Consider the following 17,033-nt stretch of genomic DNA (forward strand, 5'->3'; position numbering starts at 1 on the left):
ACCTCTCTGAACTCAATGACTTTACCCTTACAATTCTTCCCTTTTTTATTGACACCAATCTCTCTTTAAGTAATTTCATGGCTTTCTGTCCCCATCTCTCCACTGACATTGCTCTTTTCATGGTCACCAGTGAGCTCCATGTTGTCAAATCCAATGATCACATCCATCCTTATCTTATGTGAACCCTTAGTAATATCCAACAGACTTGACCATTCTTTGCTTCTTGAAATGTCTCTTTTGGTTTCTCTAACATCACACTTACCTGATTTTCCTCCCACTTTAATAACTGTTTCTTCTTAGTTTCTCCTGCTGTCTCTTCTTTTCAGCCCTCAGATACTGGAGAGCTGCAGAAGTGCCTTCCCTTCTCTACCTGCATCTTCCTTGGTGATCTCATCTGGTCCCATCTTTGAAATGACCTCACTGGGAAGTGAAGACTTCCCAGATCTGATCACACAATTTATAATAGATTCTACGCCAAGACCTACCACCATCTACACATATATATCTTATTTATTTTATTTTTTGAATCATCTAGTAGAATACAACCTCCAAAAGGTCAGAGAATTCTGTCTGTTTTGCCAATATGATAATCTCAGATGTCAAAGCAGCAGTTGATAGGTACTATCTTTGTAAATGAAACTTAATGACTTACGCAGTTACTTAAGCCAGAAATCTAGAATCCTCCTAATTTCCTATCTTCTTTCTTATTTTCAGAGTATCACTAACATCTGTCCTCCATACATCCAAAAAATATCTCAAATAACTCTACTTCTCTCCATATCCATTACCTTAGTCCAAGCCACCATCATCTCTCAACTGGACCAGTGCAATAGTCTCATAACTGGTCTCCTTGCCCCTCTGCAATCCATTTTTCAAATAGTAGCTACAGTGATCTTCCTAAAAGATAAAGCAGATCAGATCACTTCCTGCATAAAACACTCCAGTAGCTTTACAGTTAACTGAGAATAAAATCTGGACTCCCTATCCTGGCTTAAATAACTCAAGATGATCAGAGTCCTGCTGACCTATCTAACTTTGCTTCTCTTTCCACATGCCCACTAAAATCCAGACTCACTGGCCTTCTTTCTTTACTTTGAAAAGTAATAAGCTCACTTTGAAAAGTAATAAGCCTGAGGGCTTCTTTACTACATATTCCCTCTGACTGGAAGCCTTTCCTATGGAATTTCAAGGCTATGTCATTCAGATCTAAGCCCCATGTCCCACTTAGAGAGGCCTTGCCTGACCCTCTAGTTCAAAGTGGCTATCCAATCATTTTATGTTATACCACCTTATTTTAATATTCTGCCAAGCACTTATCACTATTCTTTTTCTTGATTTAAAAAATTAATATATTTGTGAATATTTTCTCTAATAGAAACTCCATGAGAGCAGGGGCCTTGTCTGAATTGGTCAGCATTGTATCCAGTGTCTGGAATACAGACCATCAATAAATACGTGCTTGTTGGATTGCTGGTCATCTCTATTCAGCCTAACTCTAGCTACGGAATAAAGTATGGCTTCGGGTAAGTTATTCTATGAAGTAAAGAATGTTTGCACGTTCTATTTTTTTTTATAATAGTTTTTGTCTGTATTCTTTAAAGGCAAGGAGAGGCTAAGGGTCTATGTGGTGATCCTAGGTTCCAGTACCAACTCTTCCAAAGACTAAGTGGCTTTCAGCAAATCACTTGCTGTTTCTGGGCCTTTGTTTCCAGAATGAAACATTTCAGAATGAATGATTTGGATTCGGTGACTTTAAGATCTTTCCCAGCTCTGCAAGTCTCATTATATAATCTGCCTAAACAACAGGGAATGTTTCCCAGTATGACCGACCTTCCAGCTTCAAAAACTGGTTTACATATTGTGTTCCAAAGATTCTGATCTCTTCCATTTCCATCTATGCCTTTGCTTGGAATATTCATTTGTGTCCTTTCTATTTATATAAATCCTGAACATCTTTAGAAGTTTAGTTCAAATGCCAGCTCCTCCACAAAGACCTCTGTAACTATACTGGCTCTTACTCATACCACTCATTGGGAATTTAGAGATTACATGTGCAGAATGTACCAGGCATTTGCTTACCAGGCACTTGCCTCGTTTAATCATAATATCTCAGCAGATACTATTAATACCTGCATTTTACAAATAAACTTAAGTAATTTGCTCCATCTCACAAAAATGGTACAAATGAGTCTTCAAATGAGTTCTACTAGACTCCACAGCCCCGCGCTTTACTGCTTCTGAATCTACCTATATATGTTAACAGGGCCAATTTTAAACACATGGCCAATATCCCCTGCTTAATTTCAATGAGTCCATGTTTTGTCATTTAAATAAAAGTTTATTAAATGAATAATAAATGAATGAATCAATAGACATGTGAATGAAATATCCCTAGTATTAAGGGAAAGTTGTGGGGTAGCAAGTTAATATTTTTTGAGGTCCTCCTTTTTTCATGCATCTGGCTTGGTCATTATATATATGTGTGTGTGTGTGTAATATATATGTATATATACTCCCTTTTTATCTTCAAAATAATGCCATCAGGTAGAAACTATCACTGCCTCCTCTGCAGCTGAGGAGATTAAGACCCAGAGAGATTAAGCAGTTCAACCATTTTTAAACAGCTAGTTGTGGGTGGAGCTGGAAATTCTATTTAGGTCTTCTGCCTCCAAAGCCAGCACACTACCCACTACATTATAGCTCCTCAGCAGTGATTTGTATATAATAGGTTCACTTAGTGGTTCTCCACATAAGGTGAATTTCTCCCCTGGGGGTTTGGCAATGGCTGTAGACACTTTTGCTTGTTATAACTGGGCGCAGTGTGCTGCTGGCATTCAGTGGGTGGAGGCCAAGAATACTTCTAAAAATCTTACAATGCTCAGGACAGCCCCCAACAACAAAAATTAATCTAGCCCAAATAGTGCTGAGACTGATAAATCCTTGAGTAGCTCAAGGAATTTATTGATGATATAACACCACTTTTAAAATATTTTAAAAATACAGAAGTTTCCCCTTATTCACAGGGAATACGTTCCAAGACCCCCAGTGGATGCCTGAAACCATGGATAGTATTGAACCCTAAATATACTATGTTTATTCATATACATAGATACCTATGATAAATGTTAACTTATAAATTAGGCATAGTAAAAGGTTAACAACAATAACTAATAATAAAATAGAACAATTATAACAATATACTGTAGTAAAACTTATGTGAATGTGGTCTCTCTTTTTCTCTCTCAAAATATCTTGTTTTACTATACCAAAGGTAATTGAAACCGTGGAAAGTAAAACCACAGACAAGGGGGTAATACTGTACTTCAAAACACATATAAACATGAAAGCTATATTTAACGATCATGCAGCTTCTAGCTATCATTAGGGAAATCAGTCATCATGCAACTATATAGTTAGTATAGTTCCAGGTAGCTCAGCTATTACTGTAGGGAAAACTTGTTCAATCAGTACAATTACAAAAGTGGAATCAAGAAGACATGAATTGACTCAACCTTTAATCATTTTTGGAAGCTATGAAAAGGAAATAGGCTGGGCCGGGGGCTCAGGCTTGTAATCCCAGAACTTTGGGAGGCCGAGGTGGGTGAATCACCTGAAGTCAGGAGTTTGAGACCAGCCTGGCCAACATGGCGAAACCCGATCTCTACTAAAAATACAAAAAAATTAGCTGGGTATGGTGGCAGGTGCCTGTAATCCCAGCTACTTCGGAAGCTGAGGCAGGAGAGTTGCTTAAACCCAAGGGGCAGGGTTTGCAGTGAGCCAAGATTGTGCCACTTCACTGCAACCTGGGCTAAAGAGCGAGACTCGATTCCTTCTCAAAAAAGGAAATAGACCAGTAAAGTTGCAATGTGATTCAGAAAACAAAGCTACTGGAGCTGTAATTCCAGGCTCAGCAAGAATTTTATAAAAATTAGGTGTGAGGCCAAGTATGGTGGCTCACACCTGTAGTCCCAGCACTTTGGGAGGTTGAGGGGGGCAGATAGCTTGAGCCCAGGAGTTCAAGACTACCCTGGGAAACATGGCAAAACCCTGCTTCTACAAAAAATACAAAAATTAGCCACGTGTGGGGGCATATACCCATAGTCCCAGCTACTTGTGAGGCTGAGGTGGTAGGATCACTTGAGCCCAGAAGGTTGAGGCTTCAGTGAGCTGAGGTCATGCCACTGCACTCCAGCCTGGGTAGCAGAGAGTGAGACTCTGGGTTAAAAAAATACATTGTAGGAGAAACAAAGATTTGTTATAATACTGATAAAACTTATCCAAATCGTTATGACTTTTAATATTCTTTAGTATTTAACATTTCTTAATATTTATCTTAAAGTAGACTCTAAAATAGTTACATAAATGACTCAAAGCAGGGCAGGAATTCTTACCTTCTGCTTCATAAGAAAAAACTTACAAAGTCTGTTCTTTCCTTTGTCTGAAGGTAGGTACTGAGATAGGTACCAAATTGTCTACTTTATTTCTCTTCATTATTTAATCCCCAATCTGTCTTTTCTTCCCATTCCCCTCTTCAAATACCCAGTAATCTTCCTATAGCCTGTTACTTGCATCAATTTGATATATGGAAGAAGTGGGCATGAGTCTATGAAACAAAGAGTTTATCATACTTTCAATGTGCTCTCCAAAGGGCCCGAAATGAGGGTGAACAGCATTCAGAAGAGCTTCCTTCAACTGTATCATCAATCCTCCGTCAACCCTTTCACTATGAACTAAATCTGCAAACATTTCCAGCCTTCCAACTTTTGCCTGCTTGCAAATAACACATTCAGCTAAACCTTCTCCAACTGTATCACCCATATATCCTTGATATATAAACCTTTGTTGTAAACTAATTCCCCACACATTTCCAGCATTGTAAGAACATCCAATATCCTGCCTTCAACATCCCAAGCCTTAATCAGTACAAAATCCACCTCCAATACTGACTGCCTGAAAATCAAAACTAGATGGAACAAGAACACTGACTTCATATCTTATGACAATGAACATGATAATATATGTTTACATATCTGCCTCCCACATCAGACCATGAGCTCCTTAAAAGATAGGCCTGTTTCTTATTTTAACAACAATATTTAAAACCACAATGACAGTAACAACAGCTATATTTATAGATAACTCATTTTATGCCATTTGCTGTTCTAAATTCTTTATATGAATTATCTTCTCTCATTCTCTTAACCATCCAATGAGATTGACAGTGTCACCGATCCTTTTTATTGAGGCATAGAGAAATTAGATAGTTGTCCAGGGCGATACAGGTTGTAGGTAGTGGGAATGGGATGCAGACTTAAGAGGCCTGATTCCAAAATCCTTGTTCTTGGAAAGTGTTCAATGCTACTCTTTCCATGTAAATCAGATTCACAAACTGTACATCATAAAGGCATACTCTGAACAAGTCCAAATTGATAGACATTCTACAAAATCCCAGAATAATGCCACTCAAAACTGCTAAGTTTATCAAAAGGAAAGAAAATCTGAGAAACAGTCATCTAGAGAAACTGAAATGATGACTGTTATGCAGTATCCTAGCTAGGATCCTAGGACAGAGAAAGAACATTAGGTAAAAAAGAAGGAAGTTCAAATAAAGTATGTGTTTTGATTAATAATAATGTATCAGCATTTGTTCACTACTTATCACAAATATATCATATGACTAATGCAAGATGATAACAACAGGGGGAACGGCATGAGGGCATGCTGGAACCCTCCAGGATATCTTTGTAACTTTTCTGTAAATCTAAAATTATCCTAAATTTAAAAGTTTATTTTTAAGAAAGTCATTCTCTTTAAGCAGTCTTTTAAAGGAGTGGCTTGTTAAAATTTTAATATGCATGTTAATCACCTGGGGATATTATTAAAATGCATTTAATTGAAGCTCTGCAGAGGGGTCTGAGTTTCTGCAATTTAAAAACATGCCCAGATGTTGCTGATGCTGCCATTACATGGAACACATTTTGAAACTAGAAGGTTTTAAAATATACAATGGTGTTGTCAGGTGTGTTTAGTGCAATTGCCCGTGTAAGAAGTTGTTTCCAAGCAGCAATATTCTTCCCCAAATTATCTCATAGGCAACACTTTTACAGAAAACCCTAAAGGACTAGCCATTAAAACACAGATACATGGTTAAAATAGTTTTCACTTCAGTGAAAATATGTCTCAGAATTAACTTCTAGAGAGAACTGGTCTCCACTAGTGTGTGTGTGTGTGTGTGTGTACACATGTGTTTAATTTTAAACCATTGCATAAAAAAGACCAGAAGCTCTGGGTGTGTCTATGGTAGAGAAGTGGTCAAAGGCAAAGTTAGTACCTCTAGAACTTTGGTTCCCAAACAGGTAGCTTATCAATTACAGTTCAGTCAGGATAGCATTTGATTCCCTGTCACTTGGTATCTTTTCTGCGTGAGGGGGCATAAACGAAAAATACTCCCTTGGGCAGGGATATGTATGCTCAGTGACTAGAGTGGAAGAGGGTTAGTATTAGTTCTTTGAAATGTTATGAACACAAAATTTTGTGCTACAAATACAAAAAAAACACACAGCAGTGCTTCTCGCTGTATATTTTATGAAACATTGCTGCTGCAAGACAGTTCCTAAAAATGGGGAACTATGGTCAAAGAATTCAGGAAAACACTAACCTCACAAATGCACTATAGAGGTTTAGCATAGCATTATTAATGTGGTTCCATTTTATTATAATGAATGATGAAGTCTTAAGAAAAATTATAAAAGTAAAATCACACTGCGATGCCATTTCTGTTTTAAAAACAAAAACATAAGTGTGCATGTGCGTGCAAATGCATATCTTAAAAACAAAAAACATATATATGTGTTAAAAAAGACCCCAAAAGTGCATTAAAATGCTAACAATGATCTATTCTGTTTGGTGGAGGTTAGTGATGGCTTTTAAATTTTACTATAAGATGAAACATAATGCAGAGTGTCATCATATTCAATATGATTAGCTGTATTTTGTATTTGCATGGTGATCACATAATAAACACTTAACATTTTACCCCTTACACTCACAGGTTACCAAAGTTGACTTAAAAGTACATGTACCTAGAAGAAAATATAGTATATTTTTAATAATACCAGGCACGATGGGTTGTCTAAGTTCAGCACTACCATCAGAAATCATAATATTCATAATAATTGACAAATTTATATAACAAAGATATAAACCTTTTGATAAGAAGAGACACTGGAAGCACAATTTAGAGACTGTGGTAGGCAGAATTCTAAGATGGCCCTGAAGAGTCCTGTGCGCCATGGTAGATACACCTTGTGACTATGCTATGATCAAATTATGCTATGTGGCAAAAGTGGAAGGATTTTGCAGATGTAATTAATCAGCTGACTTTGAGTAATCTGAAAGAAGACTACCCTTGGTGCACATGATCTCATTAGGTTAGTCCTTTAAAAAGGATTCAGGACTTCCCTGATGTCAGAAAGATTCAAAATGAGAAATTCTGTTGCTGGCCTTGAAGAAGCAAACTGCTCTGCTGTGGTGAGGCTGTGTGGCAGGAAACAGCAGGTAATCTCTTGGAGCTGCGAACAGTACCAGGATGACAGCAGCAAGAAAGCAAGGACCTCAGTCCTAAAACTTCAGTACACTGAATTCTGTGAAATATCAGTGAGCTAAGCATAAGATCATCAATAAGATCACAGTCCCAGCAGACACCTCTATTTCAATCTGGTGAGGGACCCTGAGCAGAGGAGGTACTCAGAGTCCTGACTTAGAGTTCTGACTTAGAAATACTGTGAGACAGCATATTTGTATTGGTTTAAGCCATCATGGTTTGTGATGATTTGTTATGTAGTGATAGAAAACTAATAAGTGATAAATAATGAACCAGAAAAATATTTGTCACATACAGAAGAAAAGGATAACATAACATAAGGGTTGATATCCAAAGTATTTAAGAACTTGTTCTAAATGAGTGCACAAATGAACATTGGTACTGACTACAAACAATCTAGACTAAGCATACAAGCTGAACATTAACCCTGACTTCACATAAAAGCTCTCCCACAGCCTACCAAGAACAAGGAAACCTCATTTAAAAAATTGGGAAAGAATTCAATTAACTTACCAAGGAAATTAGAATGACCAAAAAACATAAAAAAAGTTAAAAATCTCATTACTAAGCAGAGACAAATTAAGACAATGAAGTGCTAACTTCTCTGTAAAAATCACGCAGATTAAAAAGTGTAACTTCATTACATTATGGCTGTGTGTGAAAAACAAGCACTATTTTTCTGGGTTGTAGGAATGTAAATTAGCATGATATTTTAGAGGAAAATGTATCTTATAAAAACAATTGAATAAATATATATGTACCAAGATGCATAATGCATGCCAAATTTTATTTATCATAATTTTAATCTCGTTTATCTATCTTCGTGTCATAAATGTAAATTACATGCAATCGGGGACTTATGCCACATACTGGGAGCTCACAAAATGTTTGGTGAATGAATAAGTGATGTTAACTACAAGTGCTTTTATATTAACAAACTATCATCATTAAGCATAGCAAACTAAGTTTGACCACATATAGTAGAAAACTATATTCTTAATTTTAAGTTATGAAATGACTTAGGAAAAATTTCATAAGACATTGTTGAATAAAATAAACAATTTACAAAAATAGTACTATTACATGTTCTAACTCATAAAAGGGAAAATGTGTAAATATATGTTCACATATAGAGAAGTATGCATAAAGAAATAACTGCTTACATATTCACCAAATTGTTAATGGTGGTTAACCTTGGGAGAGTGGGGCTTTTAATTTGTTTTTTTCACTTCTACGAATTATCTTTAAAGAAGCACATATTTCTTGTATAAATTGCAAAATTAATAAAGTTCAACTCTTTAAAGGAAACTTGGAATTTACAAATTTATTTCTTTAGAGTCAGAAGTTCAGCTCATTTTGCTTAAACTAGTTATTCTTAATCAAGCACCAATGGATACCTAGGGGCCAAACAATGAAGCTACAAGGAGCCTGTAATCCCTTTGGAATTATTTCCAAAATATTTTTCAAAGAAATGGCCCATAGTTTCATTAGCTGTTCAAGAGTATTTATAGTACAATACCATTTTCATCCCTCCAATTCCCACCTTTTACTTCCACTAGTAATTTACTTCACTTTTAAAGAAACCATGGCAGTAGACTGCTAGACTTTAACCTACTAGCTTTTGAAGGAACAACAGTGAAGCTTAAAGCCCATCTGCAAGCATTAAGTACTCAATGCTTAAATCAACCACTTCTATGTCAGAATTGTCAGACATGCAACACTTAAGTGGTTTCAAAAAAAGACCAGTACTAAGGTTGGTTTTCACAGAAATCCAACACTCACCATTTTCTTTATGGCAATAATCAAATCCTGCCACACTACATCTTCGAAAAACCATCTTATTCTCAGTGAGGGTTCCTGTCTTATCAGAAAAGAGGTACTGAATCTGTCCCAGATCCTCGGCGATGTTTAGGGCTCGGCATTGAACAGTAGAATCTGTTTTCTCATTGTAGAAATCCACATCACTTTGAATGAAATATATTTGTCCAAGCTTCACAATTTCGATGGAAACGTAGAGAGAAATGGGAATCAAGACCTAAGAAGATCCAAACAAGTTTTAAAATGTCAACATAGGTTAAAGAAAGGATGTGAAACTGAACATAGCTGGATAAGCAGCAAAGATGTTAAAATTCTACCATAAGCTTAATAAAAAATTACCTGTAACAAAATGATCATGGTCCAAAACATATAGAATCCTGCCAACAGTGGTGATATGATACGTCTATCGGATTCGGGGTTATTGAAAAAATGCATCTTTTCATACCTGCTCAACCAGATTCCATGACCTTTCAAAAAATACACAGACATCAAAAGGATGCTAAATATATAGCATGCAAACAAAAAACTTTATCCTAAAGGAGAAGGAATGAGAGTATTCATTTGATTGAACATCAGTTGTTTGTTTTTGAAAACAAAATTCAAATTCAAAAGGCTATACATTCTCCTCTCTCTCTCTTTAAGTCACTCTCCAGGTTTCTTCAGTACTATGGCAAAATGTAAATGGATAGAGTCAACATTAATATTTTTCAGGACAAAGGATGAAAGAGACAAGGATATGAGGTAAAAACATTACTGACAAATAAAATCCACCTTACCAAAGTCAAACATTCACAGATATGATTTTGAAATAAAATACTTTAATATCTTGCTGAAAAGATGTCAGCAAATAATCAAATTTTACCTACCCACTGAGCCAGTTAAGCACATTATGACCAGAAGCATGACACACCAGAGGACATCTGTGTTTGCTCTTCTTTCTAATTTGCTGCGCTTATACCGCGGCCCACTGTTGTTCAGCATTGCTTTGGTTTCATGGCCTATGAAGGACGTGCAGTATGATAGAAAATGTACAAATTAAAGCCAATAAGCAAATACCATATTTAAAAATCTCTCTGGCAGACAATTTAATAAAACACAGTTACTTGATCTATTTTGTCAGTTTAATCTTCTTTTGTGATCCACTCAGAAAAACAGAGACCAATAATTAAGTTTATCAGACAAAATTTCCTTTCCGCTTCAACAGATTGCATTTTTGAGTGAATGAAAAATGCTAACTTGTAGAAAAGCACAGAGTAGACAATGAAAATTAGAAACATAACTGACCTGCATAAACCACAATGCCCACAACAGCCTCTGTGTTTCTAATGGTGCATCCTCTAAGCAACAAATTTTCTTTACTGAGACCCACGCGTTCTTTGTTGGAATGTTCTCTATAAGAAAGAGCATATAAATTCACTTTTAAATAGCAAAAGTGGGGATATAAAAATAAATTTCATGGCCCTTGAATGTTTTTGACTTGGAGTAAAAAGGCATTTCACAGGAAAGGTTTCAAATCTCTGGCCCATTTACTTTGGTTATTTCAGTTACTTGCTTTGTTTTTGTTACTTTTTTTTTAAGACTTTTAGGTTCGGGGGTACATGTGCAGCTTTATAGGTAAATTGTGTGCTGCAGGGCTTTGGTGTACAGATTTCATTACCCAGGTGATAAGCATCATGAGTAAAAGGTCGTTTTTTGAACCTCACGCTCTTCTTACCATCCACCTTAAATTAGGCCCTGGTGTCTATTATTCTTATCTTTGTGTCTATATGTACTAAATGTTTAGCTCCCACTTATAAGTGAGAACATGTCGTATTTGTTTTTCTGTTCCAGCATTAGTTCATTTAGGATAACGGCCTTTAGCTTCATCCACATTGCTGCATGACCTCATTCCTTTTTATGGCTGCATAGTATTCCATGGTGTGTATATAGGCCACATTTTCTTTATCCATTCAACTGCTGATGAGGATTTAGGTTGATTCTGTGTCTTTGCTATTGTGAATCAGTTACTACTTTGTCTAGGAAAAGATGCAACAAGTTTCTAACTATCATTATTTTCAATGGTAGTCATTGTTTGTCAACTTCTATTACAATAAAAAAAAAATCCAAGCAAGAATCCTGCTTTTGTAATACAAACTGTATTTAGGATAACTTAGTAATTGATGAGGGAAAAAATCCTGATAGAAAATTAACATTTTCAACTTGGATGAAATCAAGAATCATTCTAGGCAATGATAATCGGTGGCTGCTAAAATCAATGGTTAAAAGGCTGATGGGAATTTTATAATAATAGGATAAGAACTTATCCTTTTTTATGGCTGCATAGTATTCCATGGTGTATGTGTGCCACATTTTCTTAATCCAGTCTATCATTGATGGACATTTGGGTTGGTTCCAAGTCTTTGCTATTGTAAATAGTGCTGCAATAAACATATGAATGCATGTGTCTTTATGGCAGCATGATTTATAATCCTTTGGGTATATACCCAGTAATGGGATGGCTGGGTCAAATGATATTTCTAGTTCTAAATCCTTGAGGAATCGCCACCATGGAATACTATGCAGCCATAAAAAAGGATGAATTCGTGTCCTTTGTAGGGACATGGATGAAGCTGGAAACCATCATTCTCAGCAAACTATCACAAGGACAAAAAACCAAACACTACAAGTTCTCACTCATAGGTGGGAATTGAACAATGAGAACACTTGGACACAGGAAGGGGAACATCACACACCAGGGCCTGTTGTGAGGTGGGGGGAGGGGGAGAGATAGCATTAGGAGATATACCTAATGTAAGTGACAAGTGAATGGGTACAGCACACCAACAAGGCACATATATATATATATATATATGTAACAAGCCTGCACGTTGTGCACATGTACCCTAAAACTTAAAGTATAATAATAAAAAAAATAGTAATAGGATAAGGCTGATAACACTAATCTTACAATGGGACAAGGAGACATCATGGGCCTCATGATTTATGGGAAAGAAAGTCATGGCCCTACAGGTGCTTAATCAAACTTCTATTAGGCATTTCAACCTGGAGTCTGTGGCTTCAGAGATCTGTGAAGCCTTTGAAATTGTACGAAATATTTTGTGTGTGTGTGTGTGTGTATGTGTGTATACATGCTTGATATTTTCCAGGGAGAGATACTGTTTCTTTCATCAGATTCTTTAAATGTCCCTTGATGGTTTACAGAGAATACGATGGCCAGAGAAACATGTTAAACGTCACCACAAGAATGCAGTTGGCCAGATCTAAAACATGGTAAATTCTACAGGCAAAATGACTTGTTTATTCAGAAAAATGAATGATGTAGGGGAACAAAAGGGGGAAGGAGGGGAAGCCCAATCCAAGGGGGGCAGTCACCTCAATCTAGAATGTGATCAATTCTGTAAGCTCAATGACTCAATTTATTGGGAGAAGAAATGTAGAGACATACCAATCAGATGCAAAGAATAGACCTTGTTTTGATCCTGGTTAGAAAAAGACGACTATTAGAAAACATTTTTCAGATAATTGTATATATTTGAACAAAAGCTTGGTATTAGATGATATTATGGAATGGTTCTTAAGTTTTGTTAGGTGTGATAATGGTATTGTGGTTATGACTCATTTAAGTCCTTATCTGCTATAAGTATATAGTAAGGTATTTACAGTGAAATGACACAGTGGAGGGGTAGGAAAGGAAGTAGAAGCACAGCTGAAACAAAGATGGTAAAACTGAAATAGCTAAGGCTGAATGACGCCACATGGGTGTTCATTATACTTTTCTTTCTACTTTTTCATGTTTGAAAATTTCTGTAACATATAATTTAAAAATTATTGAACTAATTACTTGACTAAATTGCTACAGTGGCAAAAATACAGAGCAACATCACTGGAATATTTAAATAAACAAGCAAAAAGTAATGGTTTTCACATATTTTGAAAATGTCCTAATTTCAGTATGAAAATTAGGTTGTTTTCTGGCAATAAACTTCAATTTACAAGTTACTGCTTGTTCCTTACATATATAAAATTTGTTAATATAACCTTGCTATCTGAAATTACAATTAAAATAAAATAAAAATTATTCAAATAAGGTTTCAAACTACAAAGAAAGAGAAAGACAGATTTATCATTTCATTCCCATATGCTATAAAGCACTTTCTTCTAACAGGTATATGTTTATATTCCTGCACATGCACAGGCCTGTGTATGAAGAGATGGTAAAAGCTAGATGCATCCTTGAGTTTAAGCTAATTCAACTTTTTCGTTTTACAGATGAGGAAATTAAGTCCCAACATTCACATTTCCATATAGCATTCCCAAGTAAGCACCAGCCAGTCCTCAGCAATGTGGCATTTTTTTTCTTATCCCTAGAGTCCTTATAGGAAATAATCTAACACATAAAATCATCAATTCCAAAGTTCCTCAGATTTTTTTCCCCTGAAATCCTTATTTTTCACCATTAAATCACTTTGAGGTACGACCATTAGACAAGAGTTCAGCTTCCATATTAATTGCACTTACTGCAAATTCCAAAAATTTCCTGTATTTTACATGTGTCTGATAATTGGCACTTACGGTATGGAACCTTCAGGATTTTGTATGAAGCACTGGCTGTCACATACAGCTTCCATGAAACATCTATCTGCTATGTGCCCAGCACTCCAACCCAGATGCTAGAAATAGAAAAACAAGCATATGCAGTCTGGACTAATGAGGTCTAAGAGGAGGTAATACCGGTAGAAACATGTAAGAGTAGTAAAAATATGATAGTATGATAGCAATCTGATCTTCAGCATACAGTGTAGTCACAAATAGGGAGGATGTCAGTTCTAGCTTAGAGCATGAAGATCAAAGAAGGTGTCATATAGACAGGTAGCTTGAGAATCTCAATTTGTGTTTAATTTTTGAAAACAGGCCACAAAGCAGGGAAAGAATAAGGAGCCAGTTTAGTGGATTAAAAGAATTCCACAGAAAATCACTGTATCTACCTAAGCTGATTCTCTTAGTAAATGCTTCCCTGCCAATGGCTGAGGCCAGCTCTCAGGATGGACATGAACAGAACAGACAAAAGCCCCTCCAATCACTAGTGAAGGCAGAATCCGAGGATTCGAGAAGGGAGAACACTTCGGCAGTCAAGTCATGATAATCAGAAAACAAAGCAGCAAATTTCAAAGCAAACTGATATCGGAGAAGCCCATCACAAACAGGGGAATCAAAGGGCAGAGAAACATGGTGCCCAGAAACCTGGGGAAAAGTGACAATTTGGATAGGCAGAAAGCTAGTAGGGCCTTGGAACTAGGTAAGTGCTCTGAACAAGACTCAGTGCCTAGCACAGCAAATGATGCTCAAATGTGTCTATTAAGAAGAACCATATCCAAAGGATGAAAAGAGAGGCTGACAAAAGTAGGCCACGGCTCCAGTCCCAGGGATTTTGAATGACTTGTCAAGTTTATACAGGAGCAAACAGTTCTGAGGTAGCAAGAGTCGGAGTCTCAGACACTAGACAAACTATCAGAATTGGGACACAGGACCAAAATTTGTGTGGCAACAGTGTTCTCATACATTTTTTTAAAAAATCTACTAACTACATGCACTAGGCCAGATTCCTTGCAGAGTGCTATATGCTGCAGACCACAGAGTGCAGACTAGAATTCCTTCCTGTTCTCTCCACCACCTAAACCAAATACATCCTGCTAAGGGCAAGTCTGAGCTCCTCAGGGAGTCAGCGTGCCCAGCTGCGGGAAGAGGATAGCTGTATAGGCTGCACCCTAAGACAGATCTGACCTCAGGTGAAGAAACGGCAGCCCCTCAATCTGACATTTACAAGAGGAAACTTTATTCAGAGTCAGCAGCTAGAGGAAATGATCCTTGAAAAGGATTCATCCTAAGAGATGGCTTATGAGCATGTTTCTGATGAGAGAGGGGCAGCTGCCTAACTGCTTTTCATGAAGACCATCTAAAATTTCCATGAAAGGATTTTGCTAATACTAATCCCAATAACTTTAGGATAAATGTTTCATTTTAAGCAAAATACACAAGGCCCTTCAGGCTCTGGCCTCTTCATGATCTGCCTTATTGCTCACCTACATTCCAGACATACTTAGCCACATAGAACAATACAAATACACTGTAGTCTCAGGCCTCTGTGCTCTTGCCTATGTTGCTGCCTCAGCCTGAAATGCCAGCCATTCTTTTCACTTTATTGTTTGCCAGGCATCTTCTCGTTCTTGAAGATTTAATTCCAGCATTATCTCCTAAGACTAAGCCTTTCCCTCTTTCCACTGCATGGCTCACTCTCTGTTCCTACCCTACCAGATGTCTGTATCTGGTGCTACTTAAAGATGCCATGGAATCCTGAACAGACCAATAACAAGTAGTGAAATTGAATCATTGATAAAAGGTCTACCACCACCAACAAAAACCCCGGGGTCAGATGGATTTATTGTCAAATTTTCTCAGCAGTGCAAAAAAATAGGTGATACCCATCTTATGGAAACTATTCCAACAAGTCAGAGGAGTCAGATTAGGTGCTCCCTAACTCATTCCATGAAGCTAGCATCACCATGATACAAAAACCTGGCAAGGACACAACAACAACAAAAAAGAAAGCTTCAGGCCAATATCCCTGATGAACACAGATGCAAAAATGCTCAACAAAATATTAGCAAACCAAAGCCAACAGCACATCAGAAAGATAATCCATCATGATCACATGGTTTTATTCCAGAGATAGATGGATAGTTTAACATATACAAATCAATAAATGTGATTCACCACATAAACAGAATTTAAAACAAAAACTAGGCTGGGCGCAGTGACTCATGCCTGTAATACCAGCACTTCAGGAGGCCAAGGCAGGCAGATCACCTGAGGCCAGGAGTTAGAGACCAGCCTGGTCAACATGGCAAAACCTTGTCTCTACTAAAAATACAAAAATTACCCAGGCATGGTGTCAGGTGCCTATAATCCCAGCTACTCAGGAGGTTGAGGTACAAGAGTTGCTTGAACCAGGAGGCAGAGGTTGCAGTGAACTGAGATCACACCACTGCACTCTAGCCTGGGCAATAGAATGAGACTCTGTCTCAAAAAAAAAAAAAAAAAAGAACAACAACAACAAAAACCCATGTAATCATTTCAATAGATGTAGGAAAAACACTCAATAAAAACCAATATCCTTTCTGATAAAAAATCCTCAACAAACTAGGTGTCAAAGGAACATACCTCAAAATAACAAGAGTCATGTATGACAAATTCACAGCCAATATCATAATGAAAGGGGGAAAGTTGAAAGCATTCCTCCTAATAACTGGAACAAGACAAAGAGGCCTACTCTCACCACTCCTATTCAACATAGTACTGGGAGTCCCAACCAGAGCAATCAGGCAAGAGGGAAAAAAACAAAAGGCATTCAAATTAGAAAAGAGGAAGTCAAATCATCTTTGTTCACTGATAACATGTTCTTATACCTAGAAAACCCTAAAGATTCTCCCAAAAGATTCCTACACTTGATAAGCAACTTTAGTAAAGTTTCAAAACACAAAATCAATACACAAAAATCAGTAGCATTTCTATACACCAATAACGTTCAAGCTGAGAACCAAATCAAGAACTCAAT

The 17,033-nt window shown here is 36.9% G+C and overlaps 1 protein-coding gene across 1 annotated transcript in view; it reads right to left on the reverse strand.

Moving 5' to 3' along the window:
- ATP10D (ATPase, class V, type 10D) overlaps positions 1–17,033 on the reverse strand; it is a 109,197-nt gene that overhangs the window by 54,471 nt on the left and 37,693 nt on the right. Inside the window, exons 6-9 of the mRNA XM_011927330.1 lie at positions 10,706–10,812; positions 10,288–10,419; positions 9,761–9,888; positions 9,386–9,638 (exon numbers count right to left, since the gene is read on the reverse strand). Coding sequence (XP_011782720.1) covers positions 9,386–9,638; positions 9,761–9,888; positions 10,288–10,419; positions 10,706–10,812 — 620 coding nt within the window. The remainder of the gene's footprint in view (positions 1–9,385; positions 9,639–9,760; positions 9,889–10,287; positions 10,420–10,705; positions 10,813–17,033) is intronic.

Source organism: Colobus angolensis, unplaced genomic scaffold (assembly GCF_000951035.1).
Source record: "Colobus angolensis palliatus isolate OR3802 unplaced genomic scaffold, Cang.pa_1.0 Scaffold71, whole genome shotgun sequence".
In the NCBI taxonomy this organism is placed as follows: Eukaryota; Metazoa; Chordata; class Mammalia; order Primates; family Cercopithecidae; genus Colobus; species Colobus angolensis.